Here is a 19,871-nt window from a genome sequence, read left to right on the forward strand (position 1 = left end):
TTAGTAAAGAATGTCCACCCATCAGTTTATGACCTTAAGCTGCACAAAAACAATCCGAGGCACACCAGCAAGTCCAGGTCTGAATCACTCAAAAAGACAACACAAAGGTTTTAGAGTGACCTAGTAAGTAAGTCTGGACCTATATCTCACTGAGATGCTGCGACATGACCCTAAATGACAAAGCTTGAAAACCCTTCATCACGACTGAATTAAAACAATGCAAATGTGACAAATGCCAACAGAAAAAAATCTGTAAGAGGGCAAATACTTATTTACTGCACAGAATATAATAAGAGTTCACTTTTTTAGTTGAATCATTTAATAGAGTTACCTCTCCAATGACACAGTTAGTTATTGATTGAACACCTGTAATTTATTCATTTCCTCCTCCTACCATATTTTCCCCCATCACCTCCTGTTTTCAGACAACCTTTTATTCAAGAGAACACTTTTCATGTGAAACTTTTCATTTGTCCGTTCTGTGTAATCACCAAATGAGCAGCTTGTTGCATAATGTTTACTATCACTTAGTCAATGGTGTAATCAGGCAGGTTTTTTTTATGGTCAAAGTCAAAGTTGATGCCATAGTTTATTACATGATCAGGCATAGATCTAAGCTGTCATAAAGCACATGCAAAACACCAGCAAACACCAACATGTTGCAGAAACATCCGGTAAATTACAACTCAACAATGACAAAACACTGCTCTGCTCTGAAAAGTGTTGCACTTGTCCATTGACAGTCCATGCCTGTCCCTCAGTGAAAAGAAGATCTGTGAAACTAATGCAACATGAAGGTTCCAACCCATAGAACAACAGAAATGGTCAGGTAAGACAGAAATTTTAGATGCAAAGCTTCTGCTGGTCACTTTGAGTCCTCAACAGCAGTACAGTGCTGAAAAAAGGGTCATGCAATGCAGCTGTAAACATTCCGAAGTGCTCCTGCATTCAAATAATTTAGTTTATTTGGTTTTCCAATAAGCAAGATGACAGAATGGTTTGAAAAATTATTTCTTTCAATTTGCGGTCTAAAGTCAATTTTCAGGAGACATTTTTGTAGTGTTTCAACACACAAATAAATCATAGCAGGCAATTATATGTATTTGTCATCTATTAAACTCCATATGAAAAAAGGCTGTATTTCACTTTAAATTTGAGACTTTTGCTAATAACCTGTGGGCAAGAGCTTCCAGTCAAAAAAAAAGTTTTGTGGTGATTAATATGTCTCAGCTGGCAGCAACCTCTTTAAACTCAACCAAAGTAGCACGTACCTTTTTATTTTATTCATGTGAGGCGTTTGAGGAATGATCAAACATTATATGTCAATGTCAGGATTCATTTTGCTCAAACTGTCAAAGATTGCATCAGGAAGAATCACACATCTGTCCTTACCTTGAACCCTCTGAGAAGCTTTGGGTCGGTCCAAAAGGCTTTTTCACAGGCGCCTGATTTTCCACAGATCAATAGAAGATCTTGTCAGAAAGATTTATGTAACTCAAGATGCAAATAAATGTAGAGTAGGGGGATTTCCTGTTCCAAACCTAGACACTGGATTGAGGTCTCGATCAAGGCATTTTTAAATGATCTATATCAAAGTTCCTGAATAAAACTCAACTCCCAGTTGGTTTACTGCCTATCCCTTTATGTCTGTCACACCCAGAGTGATCTGCCAGCCACAATTTGCAGACAGCTTTTAAAAACAAGTCCCAGTTTTGTGTACACAGCTTGCAAAACTATATTATAGCCAATGCAAATTATTTATTTGATCTAATGAGTTTGGGTTTTCCTTAGAAATCAGTATTTTTTATCTTCCACAATGATGTTGACAATGAAAGCCATACTGTATTGGCTGCTACATTGCTCAGTCTGTCTGTGCCATGTGACCTACTCTTTGCACTTGCATTCAGGCTCTCTATGCTGGTAACACACTTGCTGATGTTGTTGTTTAATGTAGCAGAAACTGTTTTAGGAAGACATTATGAAACTTAAACTGAGATCCATGAATCTACAGCTAATCTACTTGTATTATTGCAAAAAACAGATGTTACCAAATGCACTTTTTTCTTCAAACTATGTTGTTGGGGTGGAAAGAAGGAATTTAATTTAGCTGGATAGACCGCTAAATGGGGCCTATGTTTGCAACAAACTCAAACCAGAAATACATCAACACTGTTTAGATGAGCATTTTATTTATTTCTCATACGTTATACAGTCATTGCAACATGAGGTGTAGTACTCCAACCAGCATCCGGTCCACCGCTCTGGGGCACACAGAACGGAGCAACAACCACAATGCTACCAGAGTGACTAAACAAAGATGTTTTTGACACATAATTAAGTTTCTGAGCTGTTGTAGAGTTTGGCCATTGGAGACTAGAAGAAGAGAAGAAACTTTGACATTAAAGAGATCCGATTACAAATCAGACAGAGTAAACTGGAAATTATGAAGATGATCTGGGTGTCACAAATGGCACAGCAGGGTTTACCCAATTCAAAACTTAAATATGTCCACACCTGCTAGAGATTAGCTTCTATTAGGTTAGTCTGTGTTACTGATATGTTCTCTGGAGGAACAGTAGTTTATTGTTTTATGGACACAATGTCCAGTCCTTGGGCTAGATCTGAATTTAAAAATAACAATAATTATTTTACAAACATTAGGCGGGTTTCTAATAACAAAACCTAAACTGCTTTAAAGTACTGTTTCAGCCCACTAATACATGCTTGAAGATAAATATAGACAGACAGAAAGGTTCAACAAGCATAATCACTTCTGCAAGGCACTGTAACAGTCGTAAGACTGTCTATTTGCAGGCAACTGGTTTAAAAACAGCAATCCTAATCCATGAATTATAATGCTGGTGATCTTGGAAAAAAGGATTAGGTTTTTAGGAAGAGTGTTTGTGGTTGTTGTAAATGTAAAATACACACTGAATGTATTTATCTACTCAAAGTCTTTACCTCCAGCACCATGTCAGAGCAGAATCTTTTCTGCTTTCTGTGGTATGATGGTTGACATTAATGCCATCTGAAGGTTGCCCTCTACTGGAGATGTCACTGGTGAAAAAAACAATCTAAAGAAAAACACTCATCATTCACTCTTTAAATAAAATTTGATTTTGAACTCTCCAGAACAGTAAAAGTGTCTGAATACATGACAACAACAGAGAGACCTAGAAGTAACCTCACACACACCAAAATGCACATTCCCAAGATAATTCCCAACACCTCCTTTCACAGAGGGATGGCTGCAACAAAGCCTATGAAAGGTTTTGCCTTCTGTGGTGGAGAGAAACATGTTTTTAAATGTCCCAGAAACTTCTTTCACAGATCTACAAAAGAATGATGAAAATGATGGCAGATAGCAGAGTCCCTGCACAAAAAGAAACCTCTTGCTCCCAGATTTACTCACATCTAACTGCAATGTGGAAATCTGAAAGCTGTAGCCTGAAAAGTTGATTGGCTCGGGGAGACAACGTGCTGGGAATCTTCAAAACAATATTCACAATAGGGAACTACAGACCTGCTTCAAAGAAACCTTTGAAGTATGACTCAAACAAAGAAACAGCTTTTTTCCAATGCAAAATCAACAGGCTTTCCAGACTGCAGCAAAACCTCATAATACAGCATGATTTGGACCAGGATTTCAATTTTAAAAAAGTACAGTTCAGGTTGGGTAATAGAAAAACATATTTTCCTTCACTTCCTCATCCTTTTCATAGGTACCAGCCATTAATTGGGTTGTGGCCACTTGTTTTTTTTTATAATTAGATCATAATCTCATTCAAACAGTAGACAACCATAGCTCTACCCCAATATGGTTTCATAGTACAGTTGCACAGACAGCCCCTCTGCAAGCCCCCTTCCCTTTTTGTATTTCAAACTTCACAAAATTTATTTTGGGACGAATCTTCCATAAATACAAAATGTTATTTCAGTGTTATGCAGATGACACACAGATTTTCATGCCCTGAGTCCTGATGACCCTATACAAGTAAGATATGTTTTAAAATCCATTTAAGAGATTAAATGCTGCATGGATAATTTTGTTTTGCAAGTCAGAGATGTTTATTTCACTTGGCACTGCTGGGATTTAATCTTCCACAGTTACCTGGGAGCAAGCCCGTCTAGTACTAAGTGACCCCTGGAGCCCCCAACCTACCAGGAAGGCACTAGCCTTTCACTGCCGCATGAACTCAGATGGACCAAGGGAAAGCCTGAGTATTCATAATGTCAAGTATGATGAGACTAAACTGGAAATGTTTAGAAGAATAATCTAGTTTCATTATACCCTTTATTTAAAATGTAAAACCTGTTTTAACATTATAAAACATATGTATTATTTATGGCTTTGTCCAATTGATATATGATTCATTTAGATAACATCAAACAATTAAACATGATTAAGTCAAATGGATTGGTGCTTCTGCACATTGACACATGCAGGCACAGTGCCAAGTCAAACATGCATCTTAAAGGAAAGAAAAAATAAATAAATAAATAAACCATCTAACCCCAAAGTCCATTCCATTAAAGCACTACTTTACACTTTTAAGTACTTTTTTAAAATGTAGACAGAGCCAAACAATTGCTACCACCAAACTCTGCTGACATGTGCACTATGCAAAGACACGTAGTACCCCTGCAGACTGCAGTCAGGAGATACTCCTCACTCAAAGCAAGTTGGAGGTAAACTGTTGTGACATCTGTTTAAAAAACTTTTAAAAATAAAAATGATGTACCTGGAACAAATGCTCGTGTCTACCAATTATTATAGTCAATGTCGTTAATGATTCCAACAAGTAAAAGGACCCCCAATGTATTAGAAAAATATTGGTCAAAAGGCCCAAATATCATTATTTCAGTATTCAACATTAATCCTCATATTGTACAGGCCTGCTGATGACCACAGATGAAGACTGACAAATCACTGCTTTCACCTTTCACCCTACCTCTCTCACGCACACCACTGAACCGATCCTCATTTCATTGTCTTTTGTTTAATTCCCAGTCATAATCCAACAGTCTAAAATACCTCAATCCCTCTATTTAGAGCAACAGTTCATTTCACATGTTAGCAAGCCATATTTTGTTCATATTCCTGACATATTAATTTGTCAGATCAACATCTTTTAACACTACAGATGTTTTTAAATTGCAAGACAATATTTTCAGACATTCTGCAGGCACTTTTATAAAAGGAAACCTAACAAGCACCTGATGTTTGCTAAATGATGCCAAATGATGCAAATGTATCTATATTATTATAATTCTTATTATTAATTTGCCATACTTCCTTTAACATTACCCTTAATTAGTCATTCTGCACAACAAATCACACTGATGACTATAAATCAAATTTCAGACACCAAGGAACAGAAATTCAAATTCAAATATCTGACCTGGGTTATGTCACTGCCGCCTTGACTGATCAAGCATAATTAAAGTGCATGTTTTTATTCAAGCATAAAAAATAGTTTTTCCCTTTGATACAAACATCCATTACTATTATACAGGAGTTTTCAATTAATGTTTGAATCCTGCCAAAAGGCGTACATTAGCAGATCTCGGGTCATCAACATTCAATAGCATCTATTACTTAAAGAAACAGGATCAGCTACAACGGAAGCTGAATTATTACAGAAAAAGAGGTTTTTCTTTTCATCACTTCATTTTTTCCCACGAGATAAGATAAAATTAATTTTTAAAAGTACCTCTATGTATAAAGGAGATTTAGGAGATTGGAAGACATTGCATTTAGGTAGAGAAGCCACTTTTCACGTTTTTCACATTTTTGCTTCCATTCAAGTAGATTAATAACTTCTGGATCCAAAAGCCCAACATCTTTGCTTGACACCAAAGGCATAAAAAGAAAAAAGTATGCCTGACTTAAAGGGAAAAGATGCATCATCCAGAGCTCAGACATTCAATAAAAAAAGAAATATTCCTGAACTGACGTTACAGTAAGCTCTCCTCAACCTGTGGCGACAATCAGTCCTATAAACTCTGCATCATTTACACTGCAGTCGTCTCCGTCTGCCCTTCATCTTTCTGTCTATATCCTTCCAGATGTTTGATCAGGCTGAAATGGGAAAACCAATGCTCCTTGGCTCTCTTGACAGATCCCTGTATAAGTCCCGCTTCCTTTTTTCTGCTCCTCACTGGAGATTTGTGAAAGCTTTGTTAACCACCACCTCCTGCTCATCCGCCCCTCACACACCCTCCAGGGAAGGTAAGGAGGGTAGCGCCTTGTCAGGGAGCTGACATGATTCATGCAGTCATAAGGCACAAAGAAACAAGTTTAAAATGTTCAAGGGAAGTGGCTGTTTAAACCACAAGCTTTATATTTAATGCTTTCTGTGATTTCTGAGCAAGACAGAATGCATGATGTGATGGCTCTCTTATTGACAATGCTGAATTTGACAACAAATGCATTTTTAAAAACATATCTCCCAACATTCCCGAGAGATAAAAATCTTCGTCTTCTGACAGATTTGTGCAGCGAGCAGTGAAGTGGAGGAGGGTATCATGTAAATCAATGCTGATTAAAGATAGTGTTTGGCCTCCATTTCTGTCTCCGCCAGCCCTAAAATCAGCAGCACCAGTTCGTACTGCTCATGCATTATAATTAAATTTAAATCACAGAGATAAGAGTCTGTTTCTGGAAGATTAAACCACAAGGCTGATAATACATTGCCCTACAGGGTAGGCATCCTCTGCTTCCATCTGAAGATGAAAATGTTTCAATTATACTAAATTTGCAAGTGAGCTCAACATCTATTGGCACCCCTGTTAAATGTGTAAAAAACCTTAAAATAAATACTTTTTTTTATTGCAGAAGTGTGATCTCACACAAAAAAGTTGAAAAGAGCCAAACGTTTAGTATGTTTGTTAGTAGTAAGAAATTATAAAATCTTATGGTTGGAAATAATAGTTTTTATAAAAATCAGTGCCACCATTAAAGGCACCCCCAATATTTCCTGAAAAAAAAACAGGTACACTAAACCATTGCTGTCATTTATTATCTGAGATTGTCAGTATGTCAATGTACTTTTACTTTGTATGACCATGACTTCCTGTTTTCCTGGGTTAGAATATGTGACAGAGGCTCATTGCTCTTAACCACTCCTCAAAATTGAAAAGTTAAGAGAGCATCCCAATCAAGTAAGGTAGATGTCAAACATCTTTAGCCATTAAATGGCTCTAAGAAAATAGCTACTTGCTTAAACCTTCTCATATCTACAATCAGGGCAGAGGCTAAAACAATCTCTTAACTCCACTTTTAGCACACTATGGGTCTGCAAGTCTCCATAACAACCTTTAGACCAGGACTGACCAACTCCAGTCCTCATTAGCCAGTGTCTTGCATGTTTTAGATGTTCCTCTGGTTCAACACACCTGAATCAAATAAAAAACATGTAGGACATTGGGTTTTGAGGATTAGGGTTGGCCAACACTGCGTTTGACATCATTTAAAGTCAGTACATTTGTTTGGAAGGCATACCAAAAGGAACGCAATGAAGTGCTTCAATCACAGATACAGTTGGCTTGGAGTTTGCCAAACGTTGCTGGGCTTTGGTCAAACAAGAATGACCCTTCAGGCAGGTCAAGCATTAAACACAGGATGGATGTGTGGAAAAATCACATCATGTCCACTGTTAAGTGTGGAGGAGGATCTGTTATGGTCAAAATAAGGTGAGATCTTTCCAAGTAATCCATGCAACATTTAGTAACTGCTCACAGTTAACTCCATAAAAGTTACAATAAATATCCTTATATCCTTATGTGTAATCCATGCAATAATTATTAAAATACACAGTTGAAGCAGTAGAGCGTGAAACAAGCATGTTCTCATATTCTGGAGCTGAGAGACTGGAGAGGCCTATGTGGAGCCACATATTATCTGTCTTATCTTTTGCAGAAGTATAAACAACAAGTATCCAATGGTGTATGATGATTTTCCATTCTTTTACAAGTATTAAATGCAATCAGTGATTTTTTCCATTCTTTTACAAGTATTAAATGCAATCAGTAATATTTGATCATTAAGTTAAAAGATATATGATTGAAATATGATGAACTGATAAGTAAGGTAAAAAAACATTTAAGATTTAAAAATTCTCAATCAGCTATATATATGAAAAAGATTTAATGTTGATCAGTTGTGATGTATGAATAAAAAGAATGAAGTGATGGTTTGGTAACTGTATTTTAAAGTAAATGCTGAAAGCTGAAGAATGGAAATGTAATACTGTGTAAAGTTTAAAACTGAGCAGATTAGGGAAATAACTGTAGGATGACTAGGAGTGACGAGAGCCAGCTGCATGCTGACAGTGAACCTTTTGAAGGCTAACAGAAGGTAGGGAGGATGCGACTACAGTTAACTGCGTGGCTATTACCAGCATCTCCAAGGCCAAAAAACAGCATCAGAAAGTCACGATGACCATGACTCAAGTATTGAGCAATAACCAACGAGCTGAGCAAAGTAGGTTGCGCAATAACTGAGAAGCCTAACAAGGGGCTGAGTGGTGAGAGCATCTGCACTATAAAGGCAATGCTGAGGGAGGGGACGGGGTTGTTTCCTCGCAGAAGACCAGTGAACAAGATCGGACGGAGAAAAGAAGCTTAGATGGAAAAGGAACAGAGACACAGCCCAACTGATTGACTGCATTAAAAAGAGGAACAACCCGTTTTCCCCAGAAGGACTGTGCCTCAAGATTAAGAATCTGATTTCATCTAAAGCCTTTTTATCCAGACAACAGAAGTGAACTTGATCGGTGAACAGCTGATTGCTCTAAGTTTCAGGCTTCTGGAAGTCCTGAACCAACCTCATTTATGTCTCCGGGTTTCCTTCAACTCTTCAGCCTCTGGAAGCTATTGTTTTCTGACATATGACAACAAAGTTCCTGTTCAACCATCAAAACCTGGAGCATCAGTGCCTGTCCACTTAGAGGAAGAAAATTGAAGATTGAGTTGTATTTCCTTCAAGAAACTACTCGTTGTTACCAGAAGAAACTTCTCCATCAGGTGCATGGATGAGCCTCCGTCTTCAAAGCCTCTACAAACTCACTAGTTTCAGCATCAGGGAAAGACAGGTTGAATTGATTGATTTATTTCTATTATTGAAATTATTACGTGTTGCTGAATTGAAGCTGTTACTGACCCCTGCAAAAGCGTTACTAATTAAAGAAAGCATATAAAATTCTAGTTAAATTGTGGACATCCAATTATTTGAGTCACCTTATTTTTGGTTTTTCATTGGTTGTAAAAAGTCTTGTTGCCTGGTTCTAAAAAATGTTAGGAGGTTTTTATAGGTTGCCTTAGCCAAGTTTGCTAAAACAGCGCCATTGGGGCTCGTGCCGAGCCACTAAAATTAACCTAGCCCATATACCAAGAGCCAGTTGTAAAATTAGGGAATGAGCAGCCATGAACAAAAGTGACGGTTGAAAGTGTGAATGACTGCGATGAGCTACTCAGTCGTCCAGACCTCCAGTTGAAGAAGGGTGAGACTTTTGTATGAAGGCTGTGAGAGGCTAGGCGAGTCATTTCCCAACACCAGCTTAAACTGAACATTCAATAAACCTGCTTAGTAAGATCTTTCAGGTTTAGGGAAGTCCGGACCCGTTGGATGGAGAGCTGGATTGAGCAATCCCTTTAGACATAGGGAAGTATGAGGGAGGGGTTAGCTCATCGGACGATGAAATTATACTTTGGGCATAGTTTACCTCCTGAAGCCTGAGAGTCTTGTTAACATGTATTACTCTTTGACTTGATTATCAGAGCATTTTAAATAAAAATCTGGTGGCCACTGCCAGGAAACTGTAAATGGGTTGTCATTGGGTCTTTCATCAGGATACCAATCCAAAACAGTTAGCCTCACAAAAATGATCTTCTTCCATGGGAATCTCGGTACCAAGAACTAAATCCTACCCGTGGGGTAAGCTGAAGAAAAGCAAGTTTAAGAGAGAACCTAGGAATCTGGACAATATAGAGAGGTTGAGTAATGGTGAAAGATCCCTCTTTCTGTATGCTCCAACCTTGTGAAATATAATAGAAGAAGACTAAATGCTGCCCAAATGATACAATTAGATTTCACAAAGCATGAAATGTAAGGGTAATAATATTTGTGCAAACATTAATTTTGTTAAAAATAATAATTTCTCAAGAAATGTTTCTCCATCCCAGTGATTATTGTTAATGATCTCAAAACCTCAGAAGGGTTGAAAAATCAGCTTCTTCCTTTTAAATGAGTATGATAGAAACTTGTTTTGCCTCCGAAAGGCCTGGGAACCCTCCAACCATTAAGTCAAAAATGAACTCCTCTGTACACTAAAGACGTGATTGGCAGTCATTGTATTGTTTGTATATATTGTGAAAAGATAAAGTTTCTATCAGGAATTTCTATCTATTGTTATGGATTGCTCTTTTACAATTTTTTTTCCACAGTTAGTTACATGAGAGCATCAATGAATAAATGTTTGATACATGTGATTAAAGAGTTATTTTGTGCTGTTTGAAGGTTACAAAATATCATCACACTTTCTAAGGTAATTCGGAAGAAGCCTATTATTTAAAATAGTACATTTTTGATAGCACTATTGCTGTTTCTGAAGCCTTGACTACAGTAACATGCCATCACAGCCGTACAATATACAGGAGTTGGACAATGAAACTGAAACACCTGTCATTTTAGTGTGGGAGGTTTCATGGCTAAACTGGACCAGCCTGGTAGCCAGTCTTCATTGATTGCACATTGCACCAGTAAGAGCAGAGTGTGAAGGTTCAATTACTAGGGTAAGAGCACAGTTTTGCTCAAAATATTGAAATGCACACAACATTATGGGTGACATACCAGAGTTCAAAAGAGGACATATTGCTGGTGCACGTCTTGCTGGTGCACCTGTGACCAAGACAGCAAGTCTTTGTGATGTATCAAGAGCCACGGTATCCAGGGTAATCTCAGCATACCACCAAGAAGGACGAACCACAATCAACAGGATTAACTGTGGACGCAAGAGGAAGCTGTCGGAAAGGGATGTTCGGGTGCTAACCCGGATTGTATCCAAAAAACATAAAACTACGGCTGCCCAAATCACGGCAGAATTAAATGTGCTCCTGTTTCCACCAGAACTGTCCGTCGGGAGCTCCACAGGGTCAATATACACGGCCGGGCTGCAATAGCCAAACCTTTGGTCAATCCTGCCAATGCCAAAGGTCGGTTTCAATGGTGCAAGAAGCACAAATCTTGGGCCACCTTTATTGTTTTCCCCACATCCGAGAGAGTTACGGTGTGGAGAAGCCCCAAAGAAGCGTACCACCCAGACTGTTGCATGCCCAGAGTGAAGCATGGGGGTGGATCAGTGATGGTTTGGGCTGCCATATCATGGGATTCCCTTGGCCCAATACTTGTGCTAGATAGGCGCGTCACTGCCAAGGACTACCGAACCATTCTTGAGGACCATGTGCATCCAATGGTTCAAACATTGTATCCTAAAGGCGGTGCCGTGTATCAGGATGACAATGCACCAATACACACAGCAAGACTGATGAAAGATTGGTTTGATGAACATGAAAGTGAAGTTGAACATCTCCCATGGCCTGCACAGTCACCAGATCTAAATATTATTGAGCCACTTTGGGGTGTTTTGGAGGAGTGAGTCAGGAAACGTTTTCCTCCACCAGTATCACGTAGTGACCTGGCCACTATCCTGCAAGAAGAATGGCTTAAAATCCCTCTGACCACTGTGTAGGACTTGTAAATGTCATTCCCAAGACAAATTGATGCTGTATTGGACACAAAAGGAGGCCCTACATCATATTAATAAATGATTGTGGTCTAAAACCAGGTGTTTCAGTTTCATTGTCCAACCCCTGTATCTCTACAAAAGAAAGGCAATAAATTGTTCAATTCTTTTTGTCACTTTTAGCTTTTGCACAATAAATACCACAAAACTTTGTGATCAAAATTTAAGTAGAGGGCACTGTTGCAAAACATTCCTGGGTTTGACTCCCGGCCAAGGGTCTTTCTGTATGGAGTTTGCATGTTCTCCCCGCCTCTCGCCTCTGGACCATTGGAGATAGGCACCAGCTCCCCTGTGACCTTGTACGGAAGCAGCAGGTATAGAAAATGGATGGATGGATGGATGGATGGAATAAATTTAGGTAAACTTCACTTACCAAAGTACCAGCACCAGCTCCCCTGTAACCTTGTACGGAAGCAGCAGGTATAGAAAATGGATGGATGGATGGATGGATGGAATAAATTTAGGTAAACTTCACTTACCAAAGTATTCTAAAGTCATATGTGAGGCCATCATTGCAACAGCTGAAGCTTGACCCAAACTGGGTCACCGAGGGCACAATCATCCCAAACACAGCAGCAAATTCCCAACAGAATAGATTAAAAAGAAAATATCCAAGGTGATGCAATGGTCCTATTCTGTGGTGGGACCCTAAAAGAGCTGTGCACAAACACATGTCTGCAAACCCTAAAATGAAGCATTTATTTATTTATTACTGCATTTGTGCATTAAAATCAGAGAAAATACTTACAAAACAGTAACTCATGCATGCATGCCTTTGAATTTGTATATTAAATACAAGGATATGCTAAAATTACTAAAACATTTTCTTTCCAGGTTTGCATTTTTTTCTCTGACTGCCTACAAAAGTGTGCTTCTGTATTTCCAAACCCCAGCAGTAATAGTCATATCCAGGCTGCACCATTTTCCATCACTTCCTGCCTAACCAACAGCAGCCTTTAGAAAATCCATCAATAGCTTTCTTTCACGCTAGCCCAGATGTTGAGTCAGAGAGCCAGAACATCAACAGTCTTCCATCCACACAGGCAGTAAACAAGCTATCTAGACACAACCCACACCACCACTCACACCCCCATCCCCAGATACTCAGTCCTGCTGATATCCGCTCTAAAATGCATTTCAAACACACTTCTTCAGCATTTCAGATGTACAGCACTTTAAAACTGATCATTTAGAGTGGAATAACTGAGCTTTATCTTCACCCATAGCAAAGGAGAAGAAACAAAGAACTTGCTTTAAGACTCTGCCCCAATATTTAGATTCAAGCACTGCAGAGTGCCCTGCTGCAGAATATTCTGCTACAAAGATGTACTTTAACTCAGCAAAGTAACACTGAATTGACCCTCTGAATCCATGCAAAGGCGTCTGGCAAACATAAGCAATGACAGGCTAAGTAAGAGGAACAATGCTTGTTAACAGTGGTAGTTTCCCAGCACGTCAAAGAAAGGCACTCAAGTTAGAAATACCTGCAACTACAGAATGGACGGAGAGAGAGGGGACATGCCTGGGAAGGAGGAATTGCCCATTCTCCGCCTCGATAAAACTGTTTACTGTCCTTTACCGCACCGGCACTTTCTTATCTTCTTTTTTCCTTATAACGCCTAATATTCTGTCCATGCACTCCTCTACTGTTGTTCCTTCTTACTCTGTTTCTTCTCTTGGTCCAGGCTTATCCCTTTCCTCTGAGAGCATCCATATCCCAGCTTCTGGCGCAGCTTTGTCAGCATGTGTGTAACGCTCGGTAGGACGGGGATGCTCCGTCTATGATGTGTATGAGAGCACGCTGGAGTGCAGAGGCGCTTTTAACCATGTCTTACCATGACCACTGAATAAACTCATCTTTTATGGATGCACAGCCCTCCCCGTTCCATTTCTCTTAAAGGGCCTGCGTCTCCTCCCTGCTGCCTTTGATCTTATCACTACACAGATTGGATTAAACTCTTGTTCTCAAAGGTTTTGTTAGAAAACACACTGGCGTGTGCATATCCAGCATCAATATTTGTACTTGTTGCCTTTCTTGCAATTAATTGAGGTTATAAAATGGAGTCCAGATAAGAAGAAAAAGGATGCAGATGTTTCTCACCTACAAATAAGACAATCTACTGATGGTAATAAATTATGAATACCAATGAGCACACCAAACAGGTCATTTTTAACAGTGCTGTGTGTGCATGTGATGAAACACTGCAGACTAAGCCAATTTCCAATGGTGTGTGCCAGCCTGCTTCAAAAAGATAGTGTTGAAAGTAATTTCTGCCCTAGCACCGATTGTAATTTAATCCAGAGTTGAAGGCCATGAATTAATGACACACAGAGTGCTTGTCACTGTGACTGTTCAGGGTCAGAGGAACTGTATGTCGTCCGCGCTACAACACCTGGTAATGGGATCTACTGGGGGAGATGCAGGGAATCATTTGGTCACAAATTGTATTTTAGAAAAGCACAGGCAGAAGTTCTGACCTATATTAAAGTTTCTTTTTAAAGAAATATACAGGGTTCCTTAAAATGTTCCTGGGAAAAATTCCACATTTTTCACACCTGCATTTCCAGAGTTCACAGTCCTTTTTAGATGATTTCTTAAAACAAATACAAAATACAGACTGTAAAAGAGTAAATGACAGCTTGATGGAAGGACAGAAGAAAGATAGATGGGTGGAATATTGGATGGATGGACAGACAGATGTAAAAAGGAAGAAATGAATGAATGAACAGGAGAATATATGGATGGATGGAGGAACTGAAGAATGGCTGAGAAAAACAGTAGATGAATAGCGGATGGATGGATGGATGGATGGATGGATGGATGGATGGATGGATGGATGGATGGATGGATGGATGGATGGATGGATGGATGGATGGATGGATGGATGGATGGATGGATGGATGGATGGATGGATGGATGGATGGATGGATGGGAAAATTAAACCTGGAAATTTTTTTTGACATACACTAATTTTCACCCATGCTCCTCCAGACTTGGGAAATGCTGAAACCAAATTCCAAAATTTTCCAGATTACATAGGAACCCTGGAGAAAACAAAACATTTTCAAATAAATAGCCATAAGTGCAGCCAATTTCCAAAAACAATCATCATGACGACAGAAAATGGTTGAGCAACAAAATATCCTCAGAAAACAAACAGGACACTAGCACAATGCTGCACTCTGACAGACAACGAAGTAGACAGAATGATGCTCAGTGACCTGAACTGACTTGATGGTAAATAAAATAAAGCAATAAATTAAAGATGGCACTGACTGGGACTTGAGAGGGTGGATGCTTCTGTTGTGACTCAAAATCCTTTTTAAAGTTTCTTGTCTTCGTCTTTGATCCACTAACTGTCTCCATTCTGCAAACACATACATTTCTCAGGCTTAAAGTAAATAATAAAATAATATGTACCAGTAAAACATTTAGCCAGCCTCAGTTTTTCTGTCCTAAAATCTCATTAAGAATTCTACTATTCCATCTATCCTTCCATAGGTGTTAAGATAATTAGCAAATACACTCACAGCTCAGCAAGTAATAAATTGCATCCTAAGGAGGGAAAAGCAGAGAACACATAATTGGAGAGGTGAAATAGGAAAAACAGCAGATGTTTTAAAAGCCTACCAGTTTACCTTTTAATACGTTTTTTTTGTTTAGATCTGACAATAAAACTAAATCAGAATATTTATGATTAAATGTGAAGATAGGAGAAAAAAAATCTGAGTGAATGAGACAAAGCAGATAAACAGACGACAGATGAAGATGGAAAACAAATACAGAGCAGAAACAGAAAAGACCGCTAGCTGATGAGATAATTAGACATTCATGGACACCGTTTTGACTGGTGTCAGGAGGAGCAGCTGCTCTCCTGCTCCATCTGGCCAGAGGAGGTGAATAATGAATCGGGATGGTGCTGATGTACACTTACTGTTACCCCGCATAATTCACAACAGCAGCAACAGTCTGCAGCAGATGAAGAGACAGGTGCAGAAAACCTCAAAAGGACTATGTCCTTGCAAACTGCTGTATGTCAGAGGAAAGGGCACTGGCAGCGGACAACAGCTGAGATGATGAAGACAACTGAAGGCTCCTGGGCAGCAACAACAAAGTGCCATCCAAAATAACTTGTTCAGACTGCACTTCACTTAGCTTGCTTGTTTAGAAAAAATAATTATGGCAGATTCTCATTGAAACACATCCTAATTAAATATTGAGGTCACCTATTTGCAGTTACGTAGCCAAATAGTTTGAAAGTGGTAAATTAACTGAACTTATTGCATTTTTTCTAATCGGATGGCTGGAAAAGAGAAAAGATCAAGTTGAGAAAAAAATTTTGATCTTTCTTCCTGACCGTTGGAAATACAAACGTTTTGAAGTGGCTCCGTCAAAATCAGTTGAATCTAAAAACAGTCTGTGAAGGGAGTTAAAAACTAGGTTGGTGGCAAGGAGGAAGACTTGGAGCTCTTCAAAGATGAATAGTCAAAATACCAGAGGAAACATTGAAAAAGCTGATCTGGTATCGCAAGGGTTTAATTTCTGTAATACAAATAATCCTTCCACTAATTATTAATTAAAATGTAAATAAAAAATTGAAACCCCTATATTTATTTTTACTCATATGTATATATATATATATATATATATATATATATATATATATATATATATATATAAATCAACTTTCAAAACTAATGAACTAATGAAAATTCCAGATCCCTCAGGCAATTTTCCACTTCCACAGAACCCACACCATGCCCATCTTAAACAATATACAACAAGATAAAAAGAACAGAAATAATAAACACATAAGATTAGATAAGAGGTTAGATATCTGGCAATTGTAATGTAAATGTAAAGCACAGCTCAGCATGATGTTAACGTTGTTAGATGTGGGCGGGGCCAAGGCTGGGCTTTCGGGTATCCGCTCCTTTGTCTCCTCATTTTGTCTGTCGCCACATCTCTTTGACACTCGTTTCTCTTTCTGTCACACACAAACATGCACACTCACTAACAAATATTTCTTACCGTAACCCTTTATCTCTTACCCCCCTCTTACCTCCAGTACCTTCTTAATTGTTTGTCTTTTTATCTGCTATATCTCTGCTTCTGGACTTTACATCAGGCAACCTCAAGCACTAACTATGATTTCAGTTGGGTCTATCTGTTTCTGTTGTGACATGCGCTGTCCAACTTTAGCTGCACGCGCACAACTGCACTGAGGTTTGTCACATGGAATGTGCATGGAGCCGGCGCAAGGGAAAATAAAGTTAAAGATTATTAAACAACTTAACAGACTACAGGCAGACGTTTTATTACAAGAGATTCAAAAATCTGCCACAGCTGCAAATGATCTTAAATCACCTGAGTTTCCTAATTTGTTTTCTGCCTGCTATTATTCTAGGCACAGGGCAATCTTAATTCACAGAAATGTTAACTTTACAGTATTAGACACAGTTACAGATCCAGAGGGTAGATTTATAATAAAAAAAATCAATAACTAACCAAACGTTATGTATTGTTAGTATATATGCCCCAAATGTTGATCACCCCCCATTCTTCCATACTTTTTTTCGGCACTGTCTGAACATTTGGATTGCTCACTCCTTCTTGGGTGCGATCTTAACTTTGGTTTAAATGAAGAAATAGACAGGCTGAGTACAACAGGGACTCAGTGCAGTTGGCAATCAATAAATATAGTTAAATAGTACATGAGTGATTATGGACTTTGCGATGCATGGTGATCTCTTCACCCTAACCCCAGAGAATATACTTTCTTCTCACATGTCCATCACTCTTACTCTCATCTGGTTCATTGTCTTAGTCAGCAGCTCGTTGTTGACTGATACTGAGATACACCCTATAGCTGTCAGCAATCATGCTCCTGTCTCCTTAACTCTAGTATATAAGAAAGAAACCCCACAAAGCAAAAGCTGATGGTTTAAGACATCATTGTTTAAGGATGAAGATTTTATCAAATATTTCAAAGAAGAGTGGACTTCATTTTTGGAGGTTAATGACGTCTCTGGGACTTCAAAATCTGTTCTCTGGGAGGCAGGGAAAGCGGTAATGAGAAGTAAAATAATCTCATTCTCATCACATAAGAAGAAAAAGGAAAACAAATATATTCAGGGATTAGAAGAAACCATTAAATTGTTAGAAGCTTCCCAAGGAGAGGAAATGCAAACTACGTAAAGCAAAACTAGAATTAAATTAAATTTTGGCATATTTTGGACTATTCGTAGTACAAAGACTTTGAATAGAAAACTTTGAACGTAGCAATAAATCAGGTAGCTTTTTAGTTAACCAGCTAAAAATAAATAAAGAAAAACAGCTATATTTGCTGTTAAAGACTCGACAGAGAATACAGTTTACGATCCTAAAAGAATAAACAGAATTAAGAGATTTTTACAAAGCTTTATACTCACCACAGATAGACCCATCAGATAACGACATTGATCAATTTCTGGATAAAGTAACACTTCCCAAATTTGTCGTGTACCACTGACATCAGTCAAAATCCAGGAAGCCCTCAAAAGCATGCCCAATAAAAAGGTTCCTGGCCCAGATGGATTTCCAACAGAGAAAGAATTCAGGAATATTCTAGCTCCAACATTTCACAGAATGTTGCAGGAAACTGAGGAAGATGGCAGACTTCTGCTAAATATAAATTCTGCCAACATTACCCTATTGTTTAAACCAGGCAAAGACCCAGTATTTCCTACCAGCTACCATCCAATGTCCTTTATAAACGCTGATCTCAAAATAATCTGTAAAGCCTTCGCAAAAAGACTAGAACAGGTAACTCCTCTCATAATACATCCTGACCAAACTGGTTTTATAAAAGGGAGGTATTCATCCACAATTCACACAGATTACTTAATTTAAACTATTCTTAAGTAAAAAGTATTAAGACTAATATATTATCTCTAGAGTTAACTGGAAATTCTTGTTTGCAGCCTTGACTAAATTTGGTTTTGGAAACTCTTTCATGGTTGAAAATATTATACAGCTCCCCAACAGCATGTATCAGGACAAACATCTTCCAGCTTCTTTCTTCAGAGGGGCACCAGGCAGGGATGCCCACTTTCTCCCTTCATTATTTGCTATTTTTATTGAACCACTAGCGGCAGCAATCAGGCAAACTAAAGATATGAAAGCCATAAAATGCAGGAATATTGAACATAAAATCAGTCTTTATGCAGATGATGAATAATGTTTTCTCCAGTATTCACAAACCTCTCTATCTCTCAGGTAATTGGATTGATAAAATCCTTCTCAGGAGTTTCAGATTATTCTATAAATTGGTTAAAATTTACAGCTCTTCCAATAAATTGTTCTTTCCACAATTCCCTTAATACACAACTTCAGGCAGGGAATATTACATATTTGGGTAATAATTTTTCTCTTAGATCAGCAGATTTAACAAAACTGAACCACATTTAAAAAAAAGTGGAAGATGATCTCGCTAGATGGAAATCTCTACCCATATCATTCATGGGCATGGCTGCCTCAATAAAATTGATGGTGTTGCCAAAAATCAATTACTTATTCTCAATAATCCCAAACAAACCACCATCTGACTGGTTTAGATCTCTGGACTCCTCCATCACTAAATTTCTTTGGAAAGATAAACCCCCACGTATTAGCTTTAAAACATTACAGAAGACCAAAGATAAAGGAGGACTAGATCTGCCTGACTTTCAACATCACTTCTTAGCCAACAGCTACAATATATCTGAAATGATTTAAACACAGTCCTCTAGATGAACGCTGGCTAAACATAGAACAGACATTATGCAAAATGTCAGACCCACCATTTATTAGCTTAAATATAAAGTGACATGTATGCTTTAAAAGTCTCAATATTAGCTCCTCTCTGACAGCATGGTGGGAGTTTTTAAAAATGACAGGGTCTTCACTAATCCCATCAAATGATAGCCTATTTCCTCTCCACCAAACTCCCTGCCGGTGGCTGGTGTCTCTGCCCGCTGGTGTATTGGTGGTTCTCGGTGTCCGGGGCTGGGTGCTTTGGTGTGTGCCAGCTCACTACCAGTGGCTGC

The 19,871-nt window shown here is 38.5% G+C and overlaps 1 protein-coding gene across 1 annotated transcript in view; it reads right to left on the bottom strand.

Moving 5' to 3' along the window:
• The window catches only part of zgc:114120 (uncharacterized protein LOC619267 homolog), a 148,727-nt gene extending 135,149 nt beyond the window's left edge, over positions 1–13,578 (bottom strand). Inside the window, exon 1 of the mRNA XM_047377159.1 lies at positions 13,468–13,578. Within this exon, the coding sequence (XP_047233115.1) occupies positions 13,468–13,549 (82 nt within the window). The 5' untranslated portion in view covers positions 13,550–13,578. The remainder of the gene's footprint in view (positions 1–13,467) is intronic.
• Positions 13,579–19,871: the final 6,293 nt, after the last annotated feature.

Source organism: Girardinichthys multiradiatus, chromosome 10, assembly GCF_021462225.1.
Source record: "Girardinichthys multiradiatus isolate DD_20200921_A chromosome 10, DD_fGirMul_XY1, whole genome shotgun sequence".
Lineage (NCBI taxonomy): Eukaryota > Metazoa > Chordata > Actinopteri > Cyprinodontiformes > Goodeidae > Girardinichthys > Girardinichthys multiradiatus.